General features: G+C 41.4%; 1 protein-coding gene across 1 annotated transcript; it reads right to left on the bottom strand.

The window, feature by feature from the left end:
- Window positions 1-3,764: 3,764 nt before the first annotated feature.
- rnf182 (ring finger protein 182) lies at window positions 3,765-9,183 on the bottom strand. Its single transcript, XM_059013953.1, has one exon. It carries the CDS (start codon window positions 9,023-9,025, stop codon window positions 8,285-8,287), a length of 741 nt encoding a protein of 246 aa, XP_058869936.1. The 5' UTR covers window positions 9,026-9,183; the 3' UTR covers window positions 3,765-8,284.
- Window positions 9,184-11,389: the final 2,206 nt, after the last annotated feature.

Genomic DNA, 11,389 nt, shown 5'->3' with positions numbered 1-11,389 from the left:
GACACTTCAATACAAAAAGCGGGCATTCCAGGTTTCCCAGGTTGCTTAGAACACATCAATGTGATCTGGCAACAAATTCAATCAGCTAAAAAGGAGAGGAAGGAGCTCCATGTGACATTCCTGGATTTGGCTAATGCATATGGTTCAGTGCCACATGAACTACTTTGGGCAGCATTTGATTTTTTCAGTGTACCGATGACAATAACAAATTTAGTGAAAGCCTATTTTGGAGATTTGCAATTCAGTTTTTCAACTTCAGAATTCAGCACTACATGGCAATGCCTAGAGGTTGGAATAATGGCAGGATGCACCATTTCTCCACTGGCTTTTACCATGGCAATGGAAGTAATCATTAGGGCATCAAAATGGGTAGTAGGAGGAGAGCGCTTGGCTTCTGGAATGCGACTACCACCAATTCGAGCATACATGGATGACATGACAACCATGACTACAACAGTAGCCTGCACTAATCGATTATTGGGCAAATTAACCAATAACATTGAATGGGCACGAATGCAATTCAAGCCCACTAAATCAAGGAGCATCTCTATAATTAAAGGCAAAGTAGTAGATAAAACATTCTTCATTAATGGTGAGGCAATACCAACAGTGTCTGAGAAGCCAGTGAAGAGTCTTGGGAGATGGTACGACGGGGATCTAAAGGACACAGTTCGTGTGGGAGAAGTTAGACAACAAGCAGTGGAAGGGTTGAAGAGCATAGACAGCTGCGCTCTACCAGGTAAACTAAAACTCTGGTGCTTTCAGTTTGGTCTACTGCCGAGGTTGCTGTGGCCACTGACTGTGTACGAGGTTTCTTTGACAACAGTAGAGAAGCTGGAAGCTTTAATCAGTTCATACATCAGGAAATGGTTGGGAGTTCCACGCTGCCTCAGCAGAGTGGGACTTTATGGTAAAGGAATACTGCAGCTACCAGTCTCTGCTCTAACCGAGGAGTTTAAGTGCGCCAAGGTCAGACTGGAAATGACATTAGTAGAGTCACGCGATAAATGCGTAAGGGAGGCAGCACCTGTGTTGAAAACTGGAAGAAAGTGGGCGGCAAAGAAAGCTGTGGAAGATGCAAAGGCTGCCCTTCGAATTGGTGATATCATGGGACAAGTTCAGCATGGAAGAGGGGGTCTTGGTTTCAGTTCAACTCCTCCTACATGGCACAAGGCGGCCCCAGCTCAAAGGAGGAAGCTGGTAGTCAACGAGGTGCAAAAGCAGGAGGAGAGGATGAGGTGTATAAAGGCCATTTCCCAGGCCAAACAGGGAGAATGGATGAGATGGGAGAGCGTGGAACAACGCAAGATTGGCTGGCAAGACCTATGGTCAATGGAACAGAGCAGGATCAGTTTCCTCATCAGGTCAACATATGATGTTCTCCCATCACCACAGAACCTAAACCTCTGGGTAGGAGAGGATCCCTCATGTCCTTTGTGTTCATCACCTGCAACATTAAGGCACATTTTGACAGGATGTAAGGTGGCTCTTAGCCAAGGACGGTTTACTTGGCGCCATGACCAGGTGCTGCGATGTTTGGCCTTAGCATTGGAAGACAAGCGTAACATGACCAATAAGTTGCCACCTGTTCCATCAAAACATTACACACAAAAGACAACATTCCTCCGCCCAGGAGAGCAACCACCAAGAAAAGGTGTTAAAACCAATCCTCGCCCAGGACAACTGGAAGCTGCTAGAGACTGGAATATGCTGGCAGATGTTGGTCAACGGCTTATTTTTCCACCTGAGATTGCCACCACTAACCTTCGACCAGATATTGTCTTGTGGTCTGGATCAGCACGCCTTGTTCACCTGGTAGAGTTAACAGTGCCATGGGAGGATGCTGTAGATGAGGCGTATGAGAGGAAGAAACTGCGGTATGCTCAACTAGCCACTGAAGCGGAACAGCGAGGATGGAGAGTTCGGGTTTACCCAGTGGAAGTGGGTTGTCGAGGATTTGTGGCACACTCTACAACCCGGTTTCTCAGAGACGTCGGATTCAGTGGCCAAGAGTTGCGTCGCACAGTGAAGAACTTATCTGAAGCAGCAGAGAGGAGCAGCAACTGGCTGTGGTTGAGACGGAAAGATTCTGGCTGGGGACAGGTAAGTAAGCTGGGCTGAGTTGAGTGGGGGACGGAGGGGGGTGATGCTGGGACGCCAGAATCACCGTCGAGCCCTCTTGAGGTGTCGTGGGCTAGTCGACGAAACACTGAGGATGGAAGGTGCCCACTTGAAAACCCCAGAGATGTACCCTACTTAGCTCAATCCAGACGGTTGTCATGCTGATGCGCTGGGGAGGCCGCACTTTGGTTGATCCCCGGAGCCAGCATCGCAGCCGTTGTGTGTGCTGATGCGCCAGGGAGGCAAAATAAGCTGATCCCTGGAGCCAGCATTACACTTCAGCCATTAACACCAGACAGAAGGATATCTACATCATCATATGGAAGGAAACGTAAATGGATGGAGACACACATGGATCACATTAGTTTACTGTAAAGCTACGTCTTAGTTGGTGCTTATCTTGGCGAGAGCCGAGTTCAAATCAGCATGAAGTTTTAACATCTACTCTCGTGTAATGGAAATCATTTTTTAGGAGGCTTAGACATTTATTAGAGGGTGAGTTCAGTTGGAGAAAATAGGGTGGTGTGCCTCAAAAAAAAAAAAGAATATATATATATATATATATATATATATATATATATATATATATATATCAAGGTGTGCTGCAGCAGGGAGAAGGTTGGGAACCACTGCTTTAGAGCATGTATAAATAATTGTACCTGGACATAAGCAATATTAATAGTTCTTCCACAAGGGTATCCCTCCTTGTTGTCTTGCTGTGTTTAATATCTTTCGTTTTCCACTGACAAACATATCCGACATTTCCCTTTGACTCATCATGATGTCAATAATATTATATTATTATAGAAGTAATAGAATGCAATGTAATTCTGTGTTGTCAATATAATCACTGGACAACGATGAACTATCAATCAAAAACGAATGAATGCCGCCGATGCCTTGAGACTTGCAATTATATCACACAGCAACCGTCACCAACTTCATTCCAGATCCGGGTTACATTAGAAAAGAATGATGATAGAAAAACGTATTTTATTCGTTTGTGAAGATTATATTATGTGTTGGGGGGGGGGGGGGGGTCAAAAAGTGGAAGACATAATGTCATGTAGATCGTCTAGGGGGGGCAAACCAAGGTCAGGGAGGGATAACTGCCCTATAGCAAATGACGTCCCTGCCAGTAACCCCTCTCACAAATTAGCAGCGGCTTGTTCTAGAGTTTGACCTCCAGCATTCAATTAATTTTTCAAACTTCTCCTACTGCTGGACATGAGGTTTACTTGACAGAAGACCTGCTGTGGTTTTTTAATTATTTAGCAACATCTAAACCACCCTTCTCTTGTTGCTTTTCATTAAATTAAACACTTGTTTGGCAAACATTAACCTTTTTTGTGTTTGAATCTTTAACAAAAAAAGTATGCAATATCTTATTCTTGTACTTCTTCTAAACCTATTAATTTACAACTGAAACACATAGATATTCCCATCAAATACAGGAAAACAATAGGTTTAAAACTGTGTAACCTGAGTCGCACAACTGTATTTATTACAAGTCTTAGGTGTGACTGGTTACTCTACACAGCTTGAAAAGGGTACTTAAAACACAAAAAATCTGGAAGTGGTATTTCTATTTGAGTTGGTAACTGTATTTGAGTTGATAAATCAATTTAGATCGAGTCAATTCATCTACTGTTTATTATGGATCCAGTACAAAATAAAATGGATTACAATTGAGTAATTACAATTGTCGGAAATATAATCGACTGGGTTGTGTTACAGATTCTGTAGATTCTCTGTGAGCCAATGAGAAAGCTATATTACTCTGTGTATCCAAATGAGAAAAAATATATTCATTTTGTGACATATTTTAATGTAACAGCATTAAATGAAACACCACATAGTCTAAAATATCTCTAGGAAAAAAGTATGTTAGAACAAGAACATTTAGCTTACAACAGTATGCAAAAGTAACAATGCTACATTCTTGAATTTGTAGATATTAGAAATTATAATTACATTAAAAAATCAGTTTTAAAAAAAAAATTTGCTGTCAAAGGTCACCTGAGTTTGAGTTGAATCATTCTGTCTTAGTGAGTCAAACTAGTTCATTATAAGGCTTCTTTTCTCCAAGGTTTGCATTTGTTTGGACTTAAAACCCAGAGTGAATGAAATGTGCATCTATATATACAATTGTGCTGGGATTCAATTACCAATTATTCGCTTGAATCCCAGCACATGAACTAATCTGTGAAAACCCCATACTCACATATTAAGTACTTTAAATGCATGTGAAGTGAAGTGCAATCCCCGTGCCTAAATACAATTATACATTTTAAACACTCGTGTTTATTACACAAAAATACACACAGGGGCAGGGCACGTTGCTACAGTACAGTAAAAAAAAAAGATTTATTCTATTAGGCATCCAGTGTAAAGCCTGGTTTCCACCAGAGACGTGACACATGATGACGACCCTGTCATCAGCCAGGCCCAGCAATTATAACAGCTTAGGACCCCAAAACAATGGATATATATTTAAAAAAAAAAAAAAAAGGTGGGGAACATATGGAGGCACATTGCCGTACATAATAAAATATCTGGTAAAGGATTGTTTTTGTTTGTAAAACATTTGTTTAAATAGGTAATACTACATTGTTTGTTGCACATGTATAACTTTATGGATCATTAACAATGTTCTACATTTATAGTATATTCTCAATATTCAGTACATTGAACCACAAACAAACCAGAACAGACAACACCAGCAAATACCACCATCATTACATGTTAAAATGTGAATTTAAATGTTACATTATATTTAAGATGCTAAAATGTTACCAGAAGGAAATTGTAGTCACTGTATATGTGTATTTGCTTGGAGCAGGGTGTCTGCTAATAAATAAATAAATATAATAATAATAGTATTTTTCTGCAAGATTATTTTGTTCCATAGGCTACACTGTTTTTTTAAAGTCACTCTTGCTGAGGAATGTAAATAAAATAAAATAAAAAAGACCTTGTTGGCTTTCCAGTTAGTTTGCATTTCCTAAAGGTATTATCAATAGCAGGCACATTTATTTAAGAAAAAGTTGATTTGCAAATGGGATCAGTAAATCTTTACAGAAACCATTCTGTCATGTAAAAAAAAAGTCACCTATGGGGCACATCTTTCAAATATCCATCTGATAACGATAACCCATTAATCCAATTTTGTTTGGCAATCCATAATCAACAAATGTATGCTACATTATATAGTATTACTAAAATAAGATGCAGTAATTTGTAATGTAGTATGGGGTTATTGTACATCAAATTAATTTTGGAATATTCCCCACCTCACCATTTGAAATTCTTTTGATATCGCACATGGAAGGACCTGGAAGTGTTTTATGGAGAATCCCAAAATATTATAACTCTAAAGTTATGGGTGTATAATGGCATGACAGATGAAAACAAGTACTGAAAATAGACAATGGTCAGATCTTTCAAAGTATTCAAGATATATCTCTTAATACTCTCTGCACACACAGAACTGCTCTAGTTGTGTAATGTGTCATTACCCATTGGTGACCATGGTTGTTAATGTGATTAAGGCAAAAGTGCAATAACGGAACTACAAATACGACATTGTAATTGCGAGAACTCCTGAACCAACTCACTAATAGTATTTTGTTAGAATGAATCAGTTTAGCAAGGTTTGCATCAATCTAGACAGCAAATAAGTGATGGAACAGTAAACTTTGGTTTCTTTCTCTTTTTGGGAAGTTGTGTGCGAGCATGACGCATAACACACTACACATGAGTTATTTTGGACTATTTGTACTACAACATTTTTTTAAATGTTTTTTTTAATTGTGTATTCCTGCCACTTGTTTTATGTACTGCAGTGTACAGCAGTAGACTCAGTCTTATAGACCTTAGTAGAACAGAACCCTTTCATGTGTTTTTCGTGATCATAATCACCGGAATGGCGTCATAATCATAATCACATAACACAACAAAGTAATAATCATAATCACTTATAATCAACCTAAACGTCATCGTCTGACACCTGTCCACTCTTGAAGCCATAGATATACACATAATTATGGAGAAAAAATAGGACTATCTGTGTCTATTAGTGTGACTATTAGTGTGTGTGTGTCTGTGTGTGTGTGTGTGTGTGTGTGTGTGAGTGTGTGTGTGTGTTTATGTGTGTGTGTGTGTGTGTGTGTGGTTGAATAATAAAACCTAGGTGCCTGTTCAGGCATTTTCAACCACAACTCTGCCTGTCACTCACTTCATCAGCGGATCCTACAACACTTTTACAGTCATGTTTGGATATCCCACCCAATTAAATTTAACAAAGCATGTCCCAGTGACTTTCCCCACTGCCATTTGTGCATGCACTCAGAACACTTCTCTTAGAGCCCAATCAAACAAAATAGGAGATTAACTGAAGTGAAAGTTTAGCAGTTTCGGTAGCAGTAGTGACACAGTGAAAGAGGCCTCAGAATAGAAAAAATTGGATTTTATAAATGTGGTTTTGAAGCAATTTGTGAAACGACAGGATGGCAAAAAACAGTACCTATAAAAATAATATTACCACCAATGGGTAGTATGGGAGACTGTAGGTGTGTAAATACAGAAATATGGCTTTCAATGTGTATTTTCACATCAGATAATACAGAGTACATGTATGTAATACAACATTTTTTTTTTTTTTTGAGTTTGGGATTGGTCCCTTTAAAGTACAATCTGCTCTTCCTGGAGATGTTTTTTTTGGTTCACTCCCATTACAATAGTTTTATTTCTTTATGAAGTGCCTTTTGAACTCACTTCATAATGGAGTCCAATGAGCTCCAGTGAACTAGTTCTTGGAGACGCTAAAATATAAGGTGTTTGTTTCAACTTGGAAGCAATTATGCGCATGCCTCTGAATCATTGGAAGCATAAGATCTTCTGTGCTAATTATTATTACGAGTGGACTAGGCACTACTGACAAAAAACTTTCTTCATTCAAGGTGACATAAACACTGGATTATGAATCTGGAAGCTTAAAATTACTTTTACTTTTTTTACAGCGAAATGTCATTCAGTTTTTACATGAAAGCACCCACATTTAATTCTCCATTTGCCCACTAAAGCTAAAAATAATAATTATAATCAAAAATAAACATTTTAATACCAAAAAGTAGATGCTGTCTGTTTTTATTTGTCTGCTAAAGCTCTCTTTAATAACTGATATACTATATGTACAGATGTTAACAAGTAACTGAATAGTAATCAGAAAGACCTGGAGGCAGTGTGGTCCAGTGGTTAAAGTCCAGGGCTTGTAACCAGAAGGCCACCTGTTCAAATCCCACCTTTGCCACTAACTGACTCACTGTGTGACTCTGAGCAAGTCACTTAACCTTCTTGTGCTCCATCCTGCGGGTGAGATGTTAAATCAATGTCCTATTGTAAGTTACTCTGCATATAATGTACAGTTCACAGCCTACCACTGTAAAGCGCTTTGTGATGGTGGTCCAAATAAATATATTATTATTACTATTATATCTGTAAACATATAAACCAAAAAAGAGACCACATCTAAACTTTAAATCTAACCTTGCTTATATGGGAAAACAGGCTGCAGTACCTTGTAACAACAAATGGGGGTCTGTATCCTGTATGATACTTGAATAAGGCTGTCTTGTGTAAATGTATTCCCTTCAAAGTTGTTCTGCTTAGTTACGTCTCACTGTTGAAATACATTTACATGAAACATATTTATCAATTTTCACAATTTATTTCTAAAAATAAAACAAATGCAATTTTGTTTTAAAGGCCCTACCTCAAGGTTTACCAAGGTAAATTTCCCCTGTAATTTGCTATACATTTACACAGATGGCAATAAGACTCCCATTGCATAGTAGTTTGATCCATTCCTGGTTTTACTATGAGTTTAATAAGACACACCTAATCTTGGTACCTATACACTCTGGCTAATCAAGCTGGTATTAAAACATGGAATGGGTGAAACTGCTATGCAATAGGAGTCTTTATTTCCATCCCTGAATCATTTATATAAGATACAAAACAGTGACAGATCTCCCAACAACTTGTATAACTACTAAAACTAAAACACTATGTACTTTAGAAGATGGCTTACCATACTATAGAGTGGCAATATTTAGATCCATCTCTGTTTAGATTATGACAATAGACCCCAGTGTATTATTTATCATGAAGATATACAGTCCAGAAATTCATGACATAAGCATTGACAGAATCCATATACCATGACTATGACAAGGCTAGATGGAACCAAACTGACAAATATGACCCCTAAAGTTACTTTCTGAATGACCAGCAGGTAGATCCCAAGAGGCAAGGAGCTAAAGTATAACAGACCCAGCAACCAAACGACTATCTGTGCCAATGTCTGGCAGAGCAAAGAAGTGCAATTCCACATGGTCCAGCGACGAGACATCGAAGCAAGGGAGTCGAAACTAGAGGGTCTGTAAACCTCCACAGCAGGGGCAGTCGAGCCCTGAGATGGAGAGGGCTCCCTTTGGACCTCCATGATGGTAATGACCAGACAGTTTGAAGAGCTGTGTGAAGGGTTCACAAAGGAGGTCAGTCTCTTTGAGCTCAGCAGCAGTTCAGCTGAATTCTCTTGCAAATACCTCTTGGTCCTCACCCCAAGGCTCAGGGTGGCCACAATGTTGTGGTCGTCAGGAAGGTTATCCACAGCTTCATCTGGCAGACTAGTCTCATATCGACAAAAAGGGCAGGTGATGGCATTCTGTGGGGATTCCCTGAGATCGATGATCTTGTACAGGCACTTGCTGCACATCCGATGACAGCACTCCAAGACCTTAGGCCTCCTGTCCCTCAGGTTGTAGAAATTGTAGCAGATCTTGCACTCTATTTCCTCTGTAAAGCTGGTGTCCACCATCTCCTCCAAGAACTGGCCAGTCATTGTGAAGATTGCTCAGAGAAGATCAAACAAGAAACGTTGAAACTATGTCCTGGGTCAGCTAGAGGAAGGACAGATCATCCCAGAGTAGCAAGAGTCTGCACAGATCCCTGCAAAGTTCACACACTGCTTTGGTTTGCAGCTGTCGTGGGGTATGCAGCAAAAAGTGGGCAGTTCTATTTTGAAAGCCTTTTCATGCGTTCTGTGTTGAGAGATAAAAAAAAATGTTTTTTGTTAACTTTGCGTTGGTAATAAACAAAAGGACAAAGCTTGTTCTGTAACTCAGCTGCTGGATATTTCTAGCCCTTTATTGTTGCTTATGAAATGCAGCCCAATTAGTGGCTTCACATTTGTTTATGGTACAATGATGATGGCGTCAATGCAGTTCAAACCCTTTTAATCTGCATTGATTGTGCTTTTTTTTTTTTAGAAATCACAAATACATCAATGTGTTTTCTGGTTACAAGCTATGTACTAGTCTTATACCTTCCTCAAGCTTTACTACAGTTACTGACACCGGATATGCCAATACGTATCTCACAGCTGTACTAATATCTACAGAAACTCTTAATTCATTAAACTGTTTAGAAACAGCTGATACAAAGGAGGAAGCAATCACTACATACACTGGCTAAACTCAATATAGGAATACAGATTTAAAAAAACATGTTTTTCTACCAATAGATGTAAAAAGGCTTTACCATCTTCATGTGTGTAAAATATCTAAAGTTTCTAAAATGCTCTCAGTTGTCTATCTTGTCTAAAGTGGAGACCACCAGAGAGATTAATAATGATCTATATCTCATCATTCCTGTTGATTATATATACAATTATTTTTCAACCTGTATAATTGCAGGTCCCTTTCAATTCGAAGATGACCACCAACATACTTTTGGGATATGCCTGTGTCACAAAGACGGCCGGAGTGGGTGGCGTCAGACCAGAGCCCGGAAATAAATAAACAAAGAGGTGTGGTTTGGTGGAGCTGAGTGAATGCTTTCGCTCAGCATTTAATAAACAGAACAGAAAATAAAAAGGGTTGAACACAAAACAGGACACGGCACTTGAGCCAAAATAAACAGACAAACAAAACATACTACACAGACAAACACGATGAGCTGCTATTTTTCTTATTTATTGTTACAATTACCTCCGTCTCCAATCCCGTTCTCCACTCACCGAACACACAACCCCGAGTGAAAGAAATGTGCATCTGTATATACTGTTGTGCTGGGATTCAATTACTAATTAATTATTCACTTGAATCCCAGCACGTGAATTAATTCTGTGCAACCCCGTGCTCACATATTACATTTAACCAGCACGTGAAGTGATTTGTGCCCTCCTCGTGCCTAAATACAAATCTACATTTTAAATCACACGTGAAACACAGACCCGTTTATATCCCGTGTACCAATGACTATACACCGACATTAACACACGCAACACACAACACATAACGCACAAAATACACACAGGGGCGGGCACTTCGTCACATATACCCCCCCCTGTGCAAAGCACACATGGCCTCAATGGCCACCTCCCCCCTTAAAAATCCAGCAGTCCAGAACAAAGTCTCGGGCTGGGAAGGAAGTCTTCAGTGGGCCCATGGCTGGCCATGCTGTCAGCACCCCTGCCGGTAGTGGCACGGCTGACAGCCTGCTGGTCCACGCCTGCAGCGAAATTGCTGCGGGGAATGCTGGTCTCCTGACCTCTCCCCCTTTCTTCATAGCCGGTAGCTCCCCTTGGTGGGGCTCCGACCACAGTACTTCCGGCAGCGAAGAAGCTGCAGTGGGAGCAGGACTCCGGACCTCCCCCACGATCTCCGGCAGCAAAACTGCTGCAGTGGGAGCAGGCCTCCTGACCTCCCCCACCTTCTTCGTGGCCGGCAGCTCCCCTTGGTGGGGTTCCGGCCATAGTACTTCCTGCTGCGATGCGGAGCAACTGGCAGCCCCAGGCGATGCGGAGCGGCTGGCAACCCCAGGCGATGCGGAGCGGCTGGCAACCCCAGGCGACGCGGAGCAGCTGGCAACCCCAGGCGACGCGGAGCGGCTGGCAAACCCAGGCGACGCGGAACGGCTGGCAGCCCCAGGCGACGCGGAGCGACAGGCAGCCCCAGGCGACGCGGAGCGACAGGCAGCCCCAGGCGACGCGGAGCGACAGGCAGCCCCAGGCGACGCGGAGCGACAGGCAGCCCCAGGCGACGCGGAGCGACAGGCAGCCCCGGGGGATGCGGAGCGACAGACAGCCCCGGGCGATGCCAGACAGGCATCCTTGGGCGAAGCGTGGCAAGCATCCTTGGGCGAAGCGTGGCAGGCATCCTTGGGCGAAGCGAGGCAGGCATCCTTGGGCGAAGCGAGGCAGGCA

This window comes from Acipenser ruthenus, chromosome 3, assembly GCF_902713425.1.
Source record: "Acipenser ruthenus chromosome 3, fAciRut3.2 maternal haplotype, whole genome shotgun sequence".
Taxonomy (NCBI): domain Eukaryota; kingdom Metazoa; phylum Chordata; class Actinopteri; order Acipenseriformes; family Acipenseridae; genus Acipenser; species Acipenser ruthenus.
Note: the sequence above shows the minus strand (reverse complement) of the source record. Positions and strands in the feature narration are given on the sequence as shown.